The sequence below is a fragment of the Centrocercus urophasianus genome, unplaced genomic scaffold, assembly GCF_019232065.1.
Source record: "Centrocercus urophasianus isolate 14NV4802_14NV808 unplaced genomic scaffold, USGS_Curo_1.0 seq_32, whole genome shotgun sequence".
NCBI classification, from domain to species: Eukaryota; Metazoa; Chordata; class Aves; order Galliformes; family Phasianidae; genus Centrocercus; species Centrocercus urophasianus.
The window spans coordinates 9,257,747-9,276,328 of NW_024884889.1; the positions used below are offsets into that span (position 1 = coordinate 9,257,747).

An 18,582-nucleotide genomic window follows, 5' to 3' on the forward strand; every position below is an offset into this window, starting at 1 on the left:
TATCCACTGCATCTTTTCTCCCCCATGCATATGACTATGGAGTGAGCAAAGTACTTATTATATACAGTCAAGAAGAAGTAGAGATGTGCATCCAGATGCAGGCACCAACACTGCTCCAGCATCCTGCCATTTAGACATTGTATCATTATCACTTCCAACAGCAACCCTATCTTTGCCCCCAGATTACTCAGATGAATGCCAGAGCTTGTGCTGGTACCAGAGACACTAATTCTAGAGCTTGTTAAAAGATGAAAGGATCTCCAAGCAGGAAGGAGCATGGACAGTAATAATAAATCAGGCAGATCCTAGACAGTCTTAAGGAGTTATGACTGGCACCTGAAATATAAAGGCTCACTGTTCAGCTCCGTGCTGCACAGAGCATACGGAAAGTATTGTATGAGAGGAATTAACCCACTTAAATTTACTGCACTGAAATGACAAGCAAATAAATAGCCACGTAGATGATCTCCTACACGAGACAGGACTAATCGCCACTCCAGCGTTTGATTTCCTTTCTGTAGAAAGCTACTGAATGTAACAAAAACACACTTTGAGTTGCTCAGGAGGCTTCATCTTTTCACGTTGCTCCTCCTCAGCACAGTGTCTTCTTTCAATATGATTTGCAATTTTTCCAGCCCTATGTTTTTCTAGAAAGTATAAATATTAGATTTGGTTGTGCTGTCTTCTTCCTCTTTCTTAAAGCCTGAAGTATCTGTGTTTCATTTACGAATAAACTAAATTATCTCTGAAATGTCAAGGAAAATAGAACATAAACATGAGATTTATTTTCACACACTTAAAAAACCTGCAGCCCTCTATAATTTTCACACATTCCTGGGCTTAATACAGGTTTCAAGAAGATGATGTTTTTGGAATCATACCATATATTTTAAGAATCTGACAAAAAGTCAGCACATCAAACTCAATCTGCACCTATTTTAGTAAGTATATAAATAAGCTTCCTGACCTAATCTGTTAGAAGCTGCAAAAACAATAAATCATGGATAATGTTGATTTTCCATCATAATTAAAAGCTGAAAAGTACACTGCTGGCACAATTACTAATACCTGCCTTGTTAGAATTTACAGGGGTACATAATAACTAACGTCATCTTCTAGCACTGAAATGCAAACAAAACAGCCTAAAATACTTTAATTAGAAGAATATAAATGTATGCAGTTCACACTTTTACAGGGGTTTGGTATGTGCTGCAAATGTGTCCATCATTATTCATGTTAGGGAACAGAAAGATGAGTATACTGGATGGAAAAGGTGATGAGAGAAAGGAAGAGGAAAGGACCAATGAAGCGTACGCAAAGTGATGGGTGAATTGGATGGCTGTATCTTTTTTTCCTGTCTTCTATTCTTGCTCAACCCCAACCATAACTTCAGTACATCTTTAAAAATTACATTGATCCATATGCATCCTTTGAGAGCAGCCTATGGATGGAGCTATAAGGTACTATGGATGCCCAATCCCACACAGACAGTGGTATACAGACCACACGTTTGGTATGCATCAGACGGAGCACACACATAACTTGTCTTTTGGCCCAGCAGTTACAGATCGTCGGATCTTTAAAAAGCCTGAGTTGAGAACACCCAGGAAGCTCTGCAGTGCTACAGGTTTCAGAGCAAGTAGTGAGATGCACAAGGAAATACCCCCAAAATACAGCAAAGTAGGCACTTTGCCCCTTTCACATTCCATTACTGGAGAGAATTTCAAGGGAAAAGATGACAAAATGCTGCTAAATTTCCAGTGAAAATCAAGAGGTTCGACACAGCTATTTGGCAATCTCCTGTGAAATCTTCATCAGTTCAGTGTTTTTAAACTCATTGCAGCACACAGTTCACCCTTGAAGTGATCTATGTCACAAACACAAAACTGTATTTGAAGCGAACAATCTTCAAGTGACAAAAAACAGAAGCCCATCTTTGCTACACTTGAAAATCAGGCTTCAGAGAGGCCATTACACTTTTTTCCATGCTACTGAAAAATTACTTCCAGTTTGTTGTGGTTTACAGCACAATGTCACAATGTTCTGAAGTTAGGAAAGCACAAAAAAAGGATAGCTGCTCTATCCCACCCTCAGTTCACGTACAAAACAATTTCCTGTCTTAGAAACAAGCTGTGTGAGCCCTAGCTCTGTACACAAAGTACAATTATAAATAACATCTATAATTAGTCAGAGAGAACTCTGGATGAGAAATATCCTACAGGTCTGAAGACCACATTTTCTGTTAATCTAAACAACATAAAGCCCTTTTAATTATGATGTACAGGCAGCCTGGTGTTTTTTCCATGTCTCTGATACTCCATGCTACCTATGAAAACTCCTGTTTTAACTCTTTCTTTGTAACTTCAAATTAAATTTCAGATGTATGAATGCTTCTGTGAATGCCAGCTTACCTGCCTTCTCAACTCACTGCTCATGAAATCAAACAAAGGGGATTGTTCAAAGGGATACAGAACAGCAATGCCAAAACTGCTAGGCAGAGAAAAGCTCTACAGAATGCAAAAACCAAGGCATATATCCTTCATACCTCTACACAAATATAGCTACACAGTACAACTTCTATTTCTACATTCCATTCTAGCCTGTTGGCTAGACCATACTCCTGTCTAGTCCCCTGTATCTGGAATAGTTTGGCATAAAAATCTTACCTGCAAAAATTCTCTAACATTTGAGCCCAGAACACGCAGAATTGTATCATAGCCAGATTCTTGACAAAACACAAAAAACATCTTCCCAAACATCTGAAGAATTTCCCCAGCATTCAGATCTAGTAAAAACAGGAAAACGTGTGTTAGTTCACACATTAACAATACCTAGACTGCACCCAAATCCAGAAGGCCAAGAATATGAGGACAAGAGTCATAAAAAAGCAATGCATAGTCAGTACATATTTAGGAATTTCAGGAGGATTTACAGATTCCCTTTATGTCTATGTGTAGCAGTTTAGATTTTGATACAGACAAGGAAGCACTACTTGCAAATAACTCAGCAACACCTGACTCTGGGGGGTTACTTCTGGCTTGCAACAGCATGAAACTACACCAGCTGCATCAATTCAACATGACAACTAGCTTGGGTCTGCAGATAAAAGAAAGCTGATGGGCATAATTATACCTTCTAAACCGCAGGACGACTGAAAATGAATGCTACCCAAATAAACAGCAGATATGAAATAAGATGTGTCACAAATCATTCTGTAACTCAGCATCTTTCATCAGCAGAGGTCAGAAGGAGAGAAGGACGCAGAGGCCACGGACTGCCATCACAGCAACGGTTGAAATCCGGGTGTATTAGCAAGGTCGTTACAGTGATACATTGTTACTTCACGACCATTTTGTAACACTGATGATCTGTGGATTAGATACATTACTACAACTTAAGGCGGATCCAGGACCTAGAATATTACTTGGAAGTAACACAAATCACTTAAAGGAATAAAGGGAATAAAAATATTTGAGGTAAATAAATAACAATAAAATCCATTCTTCTGCTGTTGTTCTTAATCTCCGACCATTATTGTGTGTTCTCATCCTCTGTGCTAAGTCCTGTTCCTCTCTGCAATGTGGACCTTCCTGTTGGTGGTAGTTTTCAATCTTACACGTAAGGACTGGTCAAAGAAGTTATCCATATTACTTACTAAGAACCTTGCTTGCAGCTGCAACCAGATCATAGGTCTTGGAATCATCATATATTATTCTGACAAGAAACTGTCCTTCTTCATCCAGCTGTGCCTCCTTCCTATAAAGGAACCAAAATATTTTTGGTTGAGGAGAAACACCAAATCTGTAAACTCGTTATACATTGTTTGGTTCTACTCTTTTAAATCATGCAAGTCTGCAAGTTACACACTTAGGAAGTTACGTAATAAAGCTAAAATTATAACTGTCTCACACCTCAGGGTAATTAAGATACAACACCACTATCTTAAGAGCATCTGTGCTATGAAAATACTAATTAGCTGGAAGAAAATAAACATAACTTTTTGGTACGGGGCTTCCCAACAAAGTTGCAGAACTAATAAAGCTAGAAGGTGTATTTTGAAAAGGGAAATATTTAGGAAGAGAAAAGCAATCAAAAAAAGATAGGATTTTGTAACAAAAGCAGGCATGCCGCACAAATCGAGATACTCATCAACTCACCACTGAAATAATTACTTCTCTAATCAGCAAATGAATCACGAGGAAAACTTATTTACTACCACCATGATAATGAAGGGCTCTTATCACAGTAAGACAGAAATGCTTCTCAAGATAGAATTGAAACGTACTGCTCAAGAGCCAACATTCTAACTGCTTTAAACTCGTAACAATCCTCAGAAGAATTTTAAACCCTTAAAAAGCAGATTCAGAACCTACCATCTAAAATCCTACAACATCTTTTACAGCAAAACCTTTGTCTCTACCACCACACAACCAGTCACCAATCAGAACAAAATTCCTTAATCGATATTTAGCTCCTAGTGGTGTAGAGCCAACATTGCCTACTTCACAAATGAAATCATGCAAACACAACAACGTCCACACAACAGTTCAGGTATACTGTTTTACTGGAGTTCCCATCCATACAAACACAGAAACATTCTGAGCATTACTCAACAGAGAAAAGACTGAGGATGAAGCATTCTGGTTCGTGTTAAAACTGGTAGGTGACAAAACTGTTGATAGGGCCCGATTCCAATTTCATATGATGTTATTCTACTGATCTGAATGAAATTAATGGTCATGTAACCCTCCAGTTAATAATCATGTCTTCCACATCTGTCCACTATCAATGGAAGTCAAGAACACATCATTTTCAAATTAATTATTTCTTCCTCTTTCTCTTGCTTTAACCACACCCACTGCATTTTTACCACTGACCAAAAATTAGTATTAGATTGGTTTTGTATTTAAAATATCTGTCTACTTTGTTATTACTAGTGTATGAACGGGCATAGTGAGCTGAAAACAAGTGAAGCAACTTTCCCAAAGCAGTAAGACGAGGCTGCAGCCTGTAGCTGAGACTAAAATTCCTACAGAATGGATGTAAAAGGAACAACTTTTGTTATTAATGGCATGAAAAATTATTAATAATCTCAAGATGTTTTTCTCTGAATCTCACGGGGAGATTCACAAAAAGAACAAACGAACTGGCACGAAAAAGACAAAGCATGGTATTATTTTTAATGAATAATTACTGCAATGATTTATTCCTTGTATCAATAAACAGTGCATTAATAAAAAAGCAAGAAAAATGGTTTGTATACACACACTTCCCTATGACTCTTATTTTCATTTTTATTTTTATATTTCATTCTTCTGATCCTCTCCTCCAGCCATTGTCTGACAACTTTAAATTAATCTGCAGGATATCAAGTCCCACTGGTTCCTGAAAACAGCTGACACGACATGGATTCCATCTTTCACTACGAGGGAGAGACTCAGGCTATTGGCAGGTAACGTTGCCCTGAAGCATGTGATATCAGTCAGGAACGAGACAGTAAAGTTCACATTTGCTAACAGCTGAACTGAAATAGTAGAAGAAAAGAAAATCATCTTGGTTCTTTGATTCTCATAGCATGGAATGCAACTGGAAGTCAAATGCAGTTTAGGGAGAAGTTTGCACAAGGGTGAGCAAACTTTCCCACGTCCCGGATGCACACTGTGCCTTCTCTTAGTCCCTCTGTTCCCAGCCAAACCACAAAGGATAACATACACATCTGAAAAAGCAATGAACATCCTCTAAAGTACTGCATACTTGTAAAAGCCACGGGATGCAGTTTTTCTGTGTGAGAAATTTCTTCATTGAAAATTGAACCAGTTTGATCACTCTGGTACCTCCTCCAAAACGCTTCCATCTCCTTTTGGTTACATTGGTTGGAACATTTCCTGTCTCTTTCTCTGTGCCAAGCCACAATTCCTATTTTACTGTAGTTATTAGGGGGAAAACATCTGAACTGCCCTGCAGGATCTTCTTGAAACTCCTTAGAGGAGCTAACATTGCCAATCCCCCATCCAAAACCTTCTCATGTCCCTCTAGGAAGCAGTGGGGAAATACAGAGGTTTGAGGAGGGGCCCCTCTGGAAATGTTATGTGTCAGAAAGCCCTGACGAAGTGCCTTTATACTAATGCATGCAGCATGGGAAATAAGCAGGGGGAGTTGGAAACCGTGACAGGCTTGGAAAACTATGATCTGGTTGCTATCATGGAAAGGTGTTGGGATGAATCTTAAGACTGGCATACTGTGATTGAGGGCTACAGGCTCTTCAGAAGGGACAGACAGGGTAGGAGGGGAGGGGGAGTTGCCCTCTATGTTAGGAAGAGGATAAATTGGAGAGCTGTGTCTGAGTAACACTCATGACCAAGGCGAGAGCTTATGGATGAAAATCAGGGATCAGCCCAGTAAGGGGCATCTAGTGGTTGGGGTCAGCTACAGGCCAGCTGATCCTGTTGATGAGCTGGGCAACTGGCACAGCTGAGCAAGGGCCTGCAGCTTAAACTGAGGGAAAAGAGGGAAACGGACAGGAAGTGGAAGCAGGGCTGTGTAGCCTGGGAAGAATCTAGGGATGTTGTCTGCATGTGTAGAGATAAGGTGAGGAAAGCCAAGGTGCAGATGGAGCAGAACTTGGTGAGGGATGTGAAAATAAACAAGACGGGGTTCTTCAAGTACGGAGGCATGAGGAGACAGATCAAGGAGAGTGCTGCCCCTCTGATAAATGAGGATGAAGAACTGGCTTCCTCAGACATGAAAAAAGTTGAGGTACTCAATGAGTACTCAACGATTTGCCTCAATCTTTACTACCAGGCTTCCTGTGTCTGCCAGGACCCCTAGGTGAGAGTGTGGGGAGTGGTTTCTGTCCCACTGTAACAGTGGAACAAGTCCAACACCTTCTCACGAAACTGAATTACTTGAAGGGAGTGTATATCCAGGAGGGTAGTCCTTTTCAACCCAGGCCATTCTATCATTCTATTTTCAGTGTATTTTGTTGAAGTTTGTCTTCAATTCCTGTAGTTTCCCTAGGCTGCCATATTTCAGAGGCACCACTGTTTACTTCAAGCCCTATCCCATTCAGACTATTTCAACTACTCTGGTTTTTTCTAGACGCCTCGCTTCAGCCAGCAGCCATCTTCTCAACAGCCTTAACGATGCATTTCCCATTCCTCTTTCAGGAATCTTATTTCTAGAGAACGTGACAAATTAAGTACTCGTTCCAGCAGGGGACTACTCCCCTCAAAACTGCAGGGACAAAGAAAAGACAACACCTCAGTTTGTCCCGCAATTAAGTGAGAATGCACGATGTAAACCTGTCAAAGGATGAAAAGCTTTTTCTAAAAATAAAAATAATACTAGTATCAACAACTTTTTACCTTCCCACAGCGACTTCTCCATACTTCCCAGCCTTGCTGTGCCAGTACATGCCAATCATTTAGCTAGACGATGAGATGATGTTTAATTCACCTAAATACTTGTTTCATTAGGCTGTTGGGTATTTTTTTGCTAGATGGATTACCAACTCTGCTCCCTCACCGGTTCACAAAAACTGCTGTGCATCTACAACAGGCACTTCAGTGACATCAGCTGAAGCCTTGTCTCCTGTCACCAGTGCAGTCAACTGAATTTCTGAAGCCTTTCTGCTTCCCTTGGCAATCTGACAGTCACAAGAACTTCATGAAGCTTTTCTCTAGAATTATCTGATTATCCTTAAGGCTCCACATGATCAAGAAACGCTGCTGTACATTTATCACCAATGGCCAATGCAACATGACAGCACTCATTTTTACAGAGGCATTTGTTCTTCAGCAAATTTGCAGATCCTTTAATAACCCTGCTAGGCAGCAGAGCATCACAGGTATCAGCACCAGAGAGGGTAAACATGATGTGAATGCTAGCAGTCTAGGAAACAGGACAAAGCCATTCAAACATTCATTTAGGTGACTGGGCAACTACCAGATGGTTTCCCCACGACTGCAGTTTTCTCACCCAATTGCCTGAGTCCTACCTGGTCTATCAGGCCAGTCTGCATTCACACCAATGAGCTGCTTCTAAAGCAAGAGAGATACGAAGAAATACGATCACAGAGCTGACAGTATGTTATCATGGTTAATTCACTGTGGTTGGCTGTCCATCAACTATCGCTCCTCCAGTGAGATACAGCTCTTTTTACTTCACAACCTATGAGTATCATGCATGATAACAAACCTGCCTGTGTGAACCTGAAAATACCAGGAGGCTGCAACTGCTCTCATCTGAACAGCTCTTCTCCTGGCTGACAAGTGGTTCACAAGCAGGGTTTAGAACGGGAATATGAAATGGCCTCCTTCAAGGTACAGAATGCACATTTGCCTGGCTGTATTTCACAGAAAACTTCATAATCCACATCCTTATGAAAAATCATGGCACCTTCCTTGAAACATTTTGCTGCAGTATTTCCTCTCAGCTGTTTCTGTGTTCTAACCAGACGATCTCTGTGGACTGTTGGGTTTGATCACAGAAGTACCAGCAGCAATAACGTGGTAAATTTCTTATGGGCTTGACTGGAAATGAGCCAAAAGCAACAAGTCCTGGCAAATTCCCAATTCCTGCTCTTACTGATTCTTTAACGAGTCAGCAGGACGACAGCACCAAGCTTTTAACTTTCACACGTCCTTTCTTTCAAAATAATTTCTATGTGAAGTAGAACACGATTTACAATTAATGTCTCATTTCCATTTCTGGAGGCAAAAGAAGAGTGTGCTTTGCTCAAAAACAGAAGAAATCCCAGCAGTCTGATGCTCTGAACCACCTTCTGCTGTTAGCACACCAGATATGCTATTTCATGGTTCAAAACTTACATCCCACATTATGCCTGTCCTACCAGCTGTGCTCTGGCAGCCCTTTTATTCTCTCTGGACTAATTTTGAATGATTACACAGAGCTATCCCAATTGTAGGAAACAAAGACTCCAGCCTAGACTTTCCTAAAACATGTTTTCCTCCAGAATGTTTACATTATCCAGGTCAATCTGTGGAAAACGTGGGGAAAACCAATCTTAACCAACGCACCACAGAAAATAACACAGTTATTTGAGGGCATTTCTTACGTACAGGTTTGACTTTGACATCATTCAAATCCACAGAAAATTCTTACAGAGCTGATCAAAGCAGGATCGAGTCCTGAAGCAGCCTTTCCTCTCTCTATCAGTCATGCTAACAGCCCCAAATTGCTGCTCTGTCAGCACAGAACACTGGTACAGGCAATACTACATGTGGACAATCGGCCCTTTGAAAGTCTTTTCCATTGTGAACCTCGCTTAGTAGTTGAAAAAACACTACTAATGTTCAAAGGTAACGTTAATAATTCACAGAGATGAATGAGATGCTAAGTGCTAACAAATATGCAGACAAAAGCTGTTCTTAAAATGAGAACAGATCTTGCACTGTGAGTCGTTAAACCACAGGTTGCACACACTTTTCTTTCACCCTTGGTCTTCACACTAAAAAAAAACTCAAAAAGACATGCTCAGGAAAAAAACCCTTTTCTCTTATTACAGATATTCCTATTTTGAATGCATAGGAAAAGACTTGCTATTAATGTGATCTTTAAGTTCCTGGAAACACAGGAAATACTTTGGTTTTGGTTGTTTCAGGGCTCTCCTGCTGTCTTGAGAGATCTAACAGGCGACAGAGTAGGACAAGATGCCATCTCAGCTTGGTCCCAGGTACATCTTTTACTTATGTACACTTCCACAAAGTGGATTTCAATGTCGTTCTACTGTCAGAATGTAGCAATTAAAAGTAATCTGAATCTATCATTACCAAGTTGAAGGCTCCTGCTTCCAGAACTTCACAATTCATGCAATTTGCTATTCTATCTCTTAGTTGTAAAGCTGGAACTTAAAATAACGCCAGTAGCAAACATTTTTTACAGCATTCTTTCAACCTACAATTTTGCAGACAGTAAGTATTGATAAAATATAATGGATACAAAGAAGGAAAAGTGATGATTTGAGACAAGGCAGAATTCTTGGTATCCTGAAGCTCCTCTGACAGCTATGCTACCATTTAGAAAGCGTTGGCATCACTTTCAGAAATCAGAATTGTACCTGGAACTCTTCCTACCAAAACTCTGCCCTGGGTGTGTCACCTTCAACACATCACAACAGCCACTTCAAAGAGCACCTCTAGGACTTCTTCCATGATAGGCACTGTTTCTTCTGGGACTTCTGCCACCATTGTGCTTAACTATTCTTGGCATACCAGGGATGGAAAAAGTGCTCATTAATTTGACCAGAGCAGTCAAAACAATCTTAATGACAAAATAACACTTCTGCACTTAGAAACCTAGCGCGATTCTGATCTCACTGATAGGAGTTTGTTGAGCTTAACTCCCTTCCAAGGGAAACATTATTAGACAGCCTGACATGTGTCAGAGTTAAAGATGATTCTGGTTTCACCAGTGCCATCACCTTTGCATCTCTTTTATGTTAAGATTACACACTCACCACCCATTATGTTACTTAACACATGGTTTATGTTTTCAAAACGCCCGTCCTTTTCCACGTTTCACAAAGATGCTTTGCTTCAAGAATTTAAGATATTGATTCAAAATCCCCTCTCTTCTCAATTAATAAAAAAAAAATAGACTTGTACATGTTATGCACGGTCCAGAGATATTTTAAACAGCCCACTGGGAAAAACATAAATTATATTAAGTTACAAGATTAGGGAAAAAAAAATGGGAATCTGTCCAGGAAAATGACGTCCTGGGTAAAGTAAATAGGTGTATTTATAGACTTCAGAGCTCTGAGCTATTTCCCAGTTTTACAGGCTGGAAATGAGAATGTTTAATGTAGGTTTTCAAAACAAGATAATCCTAGAAGATACAGATAACAAATGAGCAAGTTTTTTGTTACTAATACAAATACTAAAAATATTATGAAAAACACAAAGCTAGAAGCATTTTGCTTCCTTTTCCATAAGTGGACTAAAAGGAATGGTATTTACAATATCATTTCTTTTAAAAGCTTATTTATAAGAGTGAGTGATATGCTTACAGCACCTGGTATCTTGACAGATCTAAAAGTAATTCACCGTTCTGGGAATAACTGCAAAGTACCTAAAGAGATGCTGCCTGCATGCTTACACCACATTCCATAGTATGGCAGGATTTCTTTTCAGCCAGGCCTTTCCCAGATTAATTATAGAGCTTGGCATCCACACAGCTAAAAATTCTGACATCCATCCAGATCTGTCTGCTGTGGGGAGCTGAAGGAGCAGCAAATGCACTGCCCTGACCCTACAAATGCTGCCAGTCACAGCCTCCAGGCCCATGGAGAATCCCCTATTCAACATCTGCTATAAGAAGACTTCATAAGAATTGTTGAGAACTTTGGAATGCTGTGAAATAAAGACTTAGGAATATAAACAGTAAAAGTTACTACTTAAAGCTGATTCCTGGACAAACACTGTTAAGAGGTGTAACGGATGAAAAGAATTAATCTATTGTCCTTCCCATACTAGTGGCTTCCCAGGGCACATTTCTGACCTCTGTTTATACTCACTCTGTTGGATTCTTTTAAATAATTATGAGATGGACTGAATGGAACACTCCACCTTTAGCACTGCATAGAGGTGCACAGTGCTACGGATGCAGGAAATAATAAGCTTTCAAGACTTTTCACAGACCACTGCAATTAATTATAAGTGGGTCCTACACAGCCCCGAAAAAACATAGACTTGCACATATAAAACCATAGTGAAGATTTTCTTTTCTAAAAGGCACTAAAGATAGCATGTCTGTAACACCTTTGAGCATGACAGAATCAGTAACTTTGGCTCAACTGCAAAGCAAAAATTCTTTGCAATAAATTTGTTGTGGGCTGAGAAAGGCGAACGCGGAGCAAGCTCACAGCAGCTCAACAACACAGGAGGGAAGATTACAAGGAAGCCATTGGCAGCACTGTGAAATATAGTTAGATATGTCTACATGGTAAAGTCCATAACCCGCTGAAAGGCACCTGGACTTCCACAGTTCTTGGGTGAGAAGTGCATAAGAAAGGAATAGGAAACCAAGCAACTAGATGGAAAAATCCCAAAGGCATTAAAAAGACAAAACAACAAACATTAAGTCCCAGGCACATCCAGATCTACAGTTAAGGTGCCTAAAAGGAGTTTAGCAGCAAGCTTCTCTTGCAAATCAACCCTTGCTGAGAAACACCACCAAAAATAAATGGAAGGACTACCTAACACTTCAACTATACGTGATACCTAAGTATGGTTCACAGCTTCACTATGTGAAACTCACTCAGAGGGTGGTGAGGCACTGGAACAGGCTGCCCAAGGAGGCTGTGGATGCCCCATCCCTGCAGGCATTCAAGGCCAGGCTGGATGTGGCTCTGGGCAGCCTGGGCTGCTGGTTGTTGAAATTATTTGATCTTTGAGGTCCTTTTCAACCCAGGGCACTCCGTGATTCTATGAAGTTTCATTCTCACCACACTTCCCTGCTTCTCACTGAGGCTACAGGACACAACCTGCCTTTGAGAGCACACAGCCTGCTTCCCTCCCTCAAGGCAACTGATTCTTTCAGTTTGAGGACAGATTCTGTGTCACTTAGATAATATACAACTATTCAGTTTTTTATTTTGGTCAATATTGGTTGGTCAGTATATAACTTCAGCCTGGGTATGAAACGTAGTTTTAAAATCCAGCTTTGGATTTATTCCTCTCTAACAAGCCTTTCTGTGGAATGGTTCCTCATAATAATGGACGAGCATTAATTAGCTCTCCAACTGGCAAGTGAGGCCATTTACATAATTTCTATTTTAAATGGATGGCACTGTCTCAGAGCAGAAAACAATTATATGTAATGCTGAAACTAATTCAAAAGGTTTCGTGAATTCTGGATGCCCAGTTTGAGACAGGTACCATTCTTTCAAGGTACCCAGCACTTCTGTGGCCAAAACACAGCTTTACATGCCACCACATCAGTACAGTTTAAAGGAAAATGACAGCTATGTCGCTTGGCTACCCTAAATTGAACAGTTTTTCTACCACCCCAGCTGAATTTGAGAAGATTTCTGCTTACATTATACCATGAGAAACACACCACGATAATTACTCAGCTCCCCATGTTCCACTGTTTTAACCATAACAGGACAGTTATAGCAAATTCTGATGAGTGAACAAGCCCAGATGCTTGGTAGCTGACAATGCACAAGGTTTTGAAGGCAACAACAAAAATTTCCTTCCTGAAGAGACAAGTGATTGCCTTCTGCTCTTCACAGTGCTCACTGCCATTCACTGAACTCATGTAAACACTTCACTACCCAGCTGGCTCCCCAGAACTTGAGTGTTAACATTTAAGAGCACGTGTGGACAGCACTACGCCAGGCTGACCCACAAAAGGGCGAAGGCAGGAGGATGCCTTGATTCCATACTAAGCACTGAACAACAGGAAAATAATATTATTTCTTGTTTTCTACACCCCATACTAAGGCAAAGAGCACAGGCATATTTTGCCAATGTACAAGTTTCCATTCAGATGCTTCTTTCTAAAATCAACTTAAAAGATGATTTTACCTACAAGAGTTTTGTGCCTGCAAAAACTGAGCTTTCAGCTTCTGCTGAGTTATTCTGTGCTCACAGGCTACTTGTTTGGTGTGGATTTCTACCACAGTAACAGAAAAATGATGGAGACTCCAGTTGAGAGATCATCCCATTTCATTTCCCTAAAACAATCTTCCAGACCATTTACACAGGAAAAATACTGATTTATTTCACACTCTTGCGATGAAGCCTTTTAATGTGTTTCTTAATATGATATTCAAGTTTTCATTCCTATTCATGGCAATATATTTGAAAGTGTTACAGTTTGACCATCTAACACAGAGTCAGTTTAGATTTAGGAGCCTGTGGGAAAATCCTGTATTTAAACAAACACAGAGGGGTGCTTTTGTAAAAGACAGACTACGTGCATATGCCCTGCTGACAACAACTTAAGGCACCTAAACTAACAGGTACTTAATGCCTAGAAGAGGACCTCCATACCATCTTTTATAACAGCATAACCATTATAATTTGTTCCAGTAGGATAAATGAGAGTTTGCTTGCTGGTTTCTAAACTCCACAAAAAACTAACGCTCAAAGCAAGTCATAGTGAATACAAACCCAGTTGCAAACATATTTTGCATAAGCAGCTGGGGCAGCTGTTGTGTAAACACTGCCTCTTTCTCGTAGATCATTTTCTACTCCTCTGTTTGTGCCTTGTTACAATACTGTTCATTCCAGAAAGCCATCTTCTCTGTGAGTTAATAGCAGAACCTGCCTCTTGAACACTAGAAGACAAGGCTTCCCAGCTGAAAGACAGCAGCATGACCCATCAGCTTTCTGAACTTACACAACTGACATTCAAACGTTTTATACCTCGTCATTACATTCTTCCAAAACATTACATGAGTAGTGCTGACCGTAGGCTCTAGGTGATCATCAGTACTGCAGTAGGTATGTGCAAAAATGAGAAGTAGGAGGTGCAAAGACATCCATGCAGTCCACAGAACTACAAAGTATAGTTTATAGATGAACAGTCTTGGATCCCTGGGACAGAACGGTGGCTACCTGCTGAACCAGAACTGGGGGGTGCTCCATCTCTGATGATTTCAAAGACACAGCTTGAAAAAAAATAAAAAGGCAGCTAAATCCTGATACAGGTAACAGTGTTAAACAGTGTTAGCTGGAACAGAGTGTGGGCTGGACAACCTCCAAAGGCCCCTTCCATCCAACATTTTGTCATGCCCTGATAAGATTAATCCATTTCAATGAATGGACTCGTGAAGAAAAGCCAACCATTATGGTCATGAAACCCTCCCACTTGAGGGCACCTAAAAATTGCGTCAGATCAACAAGACAGCTGCACTGACATACTATTAACACTGGCCCAAAATAAACTGGATAGAACAGTATAGAAGATGCCCAACTGAAAGAAGGCTGCCTTCTCCAAGTTAAGTAATTGGCTCCTCCCTTAAAACATGCAATATCAAAAGACCACGTTAAGCTGCTTAGCCTAACTATGCAGCAAACTGAAGCCTTACTGCATTAATGTAAGCATCTGTCTTTTTAAAATATATCTTATACTCATGGCTATGTATCAGTGCTACTGTATTCACAGCCACTAAACGAGCAGCACAAGCAACAGTCTCAGCACGAAGATGCAGGAAATCCCAGTCCCATGATTTATCATTAGTTAAAAACGAGGGCATTCATTGCCATTCCTCACGGGTTGGACCAAGAAAGCAGGTCCCACAGAAGGCAGGCAAGCACAGGCAGACTTACTTGATGTCCTCCCAGACCGCGGGCCCGTAGTTCCGGATGACGAGCAGCTCCAGGGCGTGATTGACGAAGCCGTACTGCGGGCAGGGCGAGGCGGCGTGGCGGTCAGACACCGGACGGAGCCCAGACCCAGACCCCGGCCCCGGAGCCCAGCGCCCCTCGCCACGGAGCGGACGGCCCTCCGCCTTGCCACCCCCGCCCCGAACCCAAACCGCCCGGGGCCCGGCCGCCCTCCCGCTTCAACCCCCACATCTGCTCCAGCCTCTCCCCGCCACGAGCCAGGCCAGGCCAGGCCCGGCCCGGCCACCCTCTGCCGGCGCCCGGCTCCCGGGCGGGAGGACGACCCGCACAGCTCACCATGATGCCGCCGCAGCCGCCGAGCAGAAGAGGGGTCCAGACCGCCTCGCCGCCTCCCCTGCAGCGGGCCCGACTGGCACCCGCCGACAGCCAATGGGGAGCGCGGCCGTCACGCTAGTGGCCAATGACGAGCGCGGCCGCCGTGCTGTCCTCCAATCGGAGGCAGAGGCGGGACGCGGCGGCGGGGCGGGGGCCGGGGGCCGAGGGTCGGCATTCCCCGTCACTGCGAGTTAAGCGGCGGCCGCTCCGCGCTGACGGTCGCCTCCGGCTGACGGCCGCCCCGCCGCCATCCCTGACAGGGAAGGCTTGTGTGAGTGGAGCGCTGCCTGACTGCTGCTAGCGCGGTGCCTGCGAAATATGCATCCTTCTCTTTTTTTTTTTTCCTTTTTTTTTTTTTTTCCCGACTGTGATGAATTTCATTGTCTAAAACAGCAGTCCGTTTTTAAAAGTTTGGAAGGTGTTGAATTAAAAAATTCAATCAAGTGATTTGCTGAGTAGGGTCGTTTTCCATTCCAGGTGCCTGCCGAGTCAAGGCTACGTGCTGAGTCTTCAGGCAGCGTTTGGTTTCACCTGGGGGATGACAGGCTTTAAGCCAACGGATGCACTACATGTTGGACAAGTTAACACTGGGCTGCGTTTTCAAAATCCAGTTTCTAGGCATTAGGACACATGTGTTACGCTTATCAAACAGCTTATATTTGGGCTGTGTAAGATGCATGTGCCTGAAGGTTGCCGTTCGAGTACCGTAGCATGCAGCCTCATTCCTATTTGGGGACCTTGTGCACTCTGTGACTTGCTGCCCAGCTATTTTTTGTGGCCACAGCCGCACCTGTGTGTGCAACGGAATGCTGGCATGAGAAGCCTTCTAGAAAGAGCTCTCCACGACAAATCCCAGAAGGCAGCTTCTCCTCATTGTGCCCCCTTTGAAGCCTCGCATATTTCGCATGAGTTTTCTGTGTTGGCTACTAGAAAGCCAGTAGAGATGCAGCCTGTGACTGCAGGAGAAAAACTGCTGCACCTTTTTAACTGATGTGACACCCTGACTTCAAATCTGGGAATTGTTGAGATCCAGGAAAGTAAAAAGTAACGTAGGATCCTTTTATTCTGTATGAAAGGAGGGTTGCTGAGACAATAGCTTTGGGAGAGCCACTAGCTGGACCTGAACTTTTACGCTCAGTTCAATGTAGTTTGTGTTAATATACATCCACCATAAGCCACAGCGTTTTAATAAGTTGCATTTTTAAATTCAGATTTTGTTCTTAAAGTTTATATGTTACTTTTAATCTCAATTAGAAAACACTTCATATAGTATTGCTGGATTTCAGCTAGTGAAATGGCCTTACTTCACTGACAACAAGCTGAATTATGGTGTATTCCCTTTATCTGTTTCAAATCATAATGATCTGAGAATTTACACTTGGGATTTTCATAACGTACTTGCGTCGTGCAGAAATATGAATCCTTTTTTTTTTTTTTTGAAGATTCCTTCAGCAATATTAATTATTTTTACTTTAAACTGTTGAATCTAGGTGTACAATAGGTTCCAGAACCACTGGGTATGCCCCATCTTCTATTTGTGCTTCAGTATCAATTGCTGCTGAGTGACAGAAAAGGGCTGCCAAATAATCGGGTCTTATACCCGATTCACCAGATTTATATTTAATGGTGTCAAAGGCCTCTAAAGCGTTTTGTGGCCCACATCTTGCAGATTCCATATGTGTGAAATCCAAGCTTTTATTTCAGAAAAAGCTTCAAAGTTCATTTTAGTTCATGCCAAGCTGACTTCTGATAAACTGAAGCACAGCTTTGAAAGCAACATAGTCCTTCTTTGTTATATGGCAAATAGCCACAAAAATTACTGCTGTTCCAGGAAGCCAAAACTCCCCTTTCACTGCTTTTGCAGAACAATGAACAGACAAAAAAAATGGCAGCAGTTACAGTAGCTGCTAGTTTATAGGATGGGTGGGGTTTGAAAGTGGGTCCCCTTGCCAAGATTCAAGAGAAATTTCCCTTAATTCTGATGGCTTTCAGCTGGAAATACTGATTTTGCCTCTGTACTTGTTCCTGTTTCTGCAGAGAATGCAAAACAAAGCAATGGGAGAAGTAAACTGTATTTGAGGAGGTCTGGATTTTTCTGTTACAGGATTTTACAGGAAAGTAGATCTGGCCTCAGGCTCAGTGCTCTGTGCACGTCAATGTTTTGTCACTTTCTGTGAGTTGGCATGGTTTGTTTTTGCACAGTCGTTCAGGGAGGAAGAAAACACCACTCCACACTAATTGCACTTCCTCTGACACCAGCAATTAGGAAAAAAATTCTCTGAAACCGTATCAGGGCTTGCCAGAATGAAATAAAATTCGTGATGTTTTTTTTTTTTTCCCATGTATCTTTTACTTTAGCTATATCACAGTTAAATTCAGAGGACCCAATTCTCGTTTATTCCATGAGCCATTTACAGCTTCTTGCCTAAGAAATTACAATATAATCACACAATGTAAATGTGAACAGGGCTCAGCTCCTCAGCTGATGAGCTAGTAAAAGAGTTCATGTAATAACAGAACTGTTTCTAGACTGAGTACTAAAAGATTCACATATCAATATCATTATGTAGATTTGTCGGCTTTTCTTTAGAGCAGATATGGACATAAGCATGTTGTAAAATACCTTCCCAAATCATTTCCTAAAAAAAAAGTCCCTAAATTATATTTGTCTCACTGAGATTGAAGCACGAGAAACCTGTAGCACTTAGGGGCATGTTTTAGTGGCTATGGTAGTGATGGGTTGACTGTTGGATTCGATGATCTCAGAAGTCTTTTCCACGCTTAGCCTCTATGATTCATACAGGTTAATATGTATCCTTAAGCACCTTATCAGGACACTTCTGGGAACGAAGGCTGAAACAGGCATGAGAATGTTCTGCCTTTTTCA

General features: G+C 41.6%; 1 protein-coding gene across 2 annotated transcripts in view; it reads right to left on the reverse strand.

Moving 5' to 3' along the window:
* The window catches only part of GUCY1B1 (guanylate cyclase 1 soluble subunit beta 1), a 36,945-nt gene extending 21,230 nt beyond the window's left edge, over positions 1 to 15,715 (reverse strand). Inside the window, exons 1-4 of one of the 2 annotated variants that reach the window (XM_042829811.1) lie at positions 15,657 to 15,715; positions 15,303 to 15,376; positions 3,656 to 3,756; positions 2,667 to 2,785 (exon numbers count right to left, since the gene is read on the reverse strand). In XM_042829811.1, coding sequence (XP_042685745.1) covers positions 2,667 to 2,785; positions 3,656 to 3,756; positions 15,303 to 15,376; positions 15,657 to 15,659 — 297 coding nt within the window. In that variant the 5' untranslated portion in view covers positions 15,660 to 15,715. The remainder of the gene's footprint in view (positions 1 to 2,666; positions 2,786 to 3,655; positions 3,757 to 15,302; positions 15,377 to 15,656) is intronic. The other variant, XM_042829812.1, reaches the window with a different exon arrangement.
* Between the last annotated feature and the right edge of the window lie 2,867 nt (positions 15,716 to 18,582).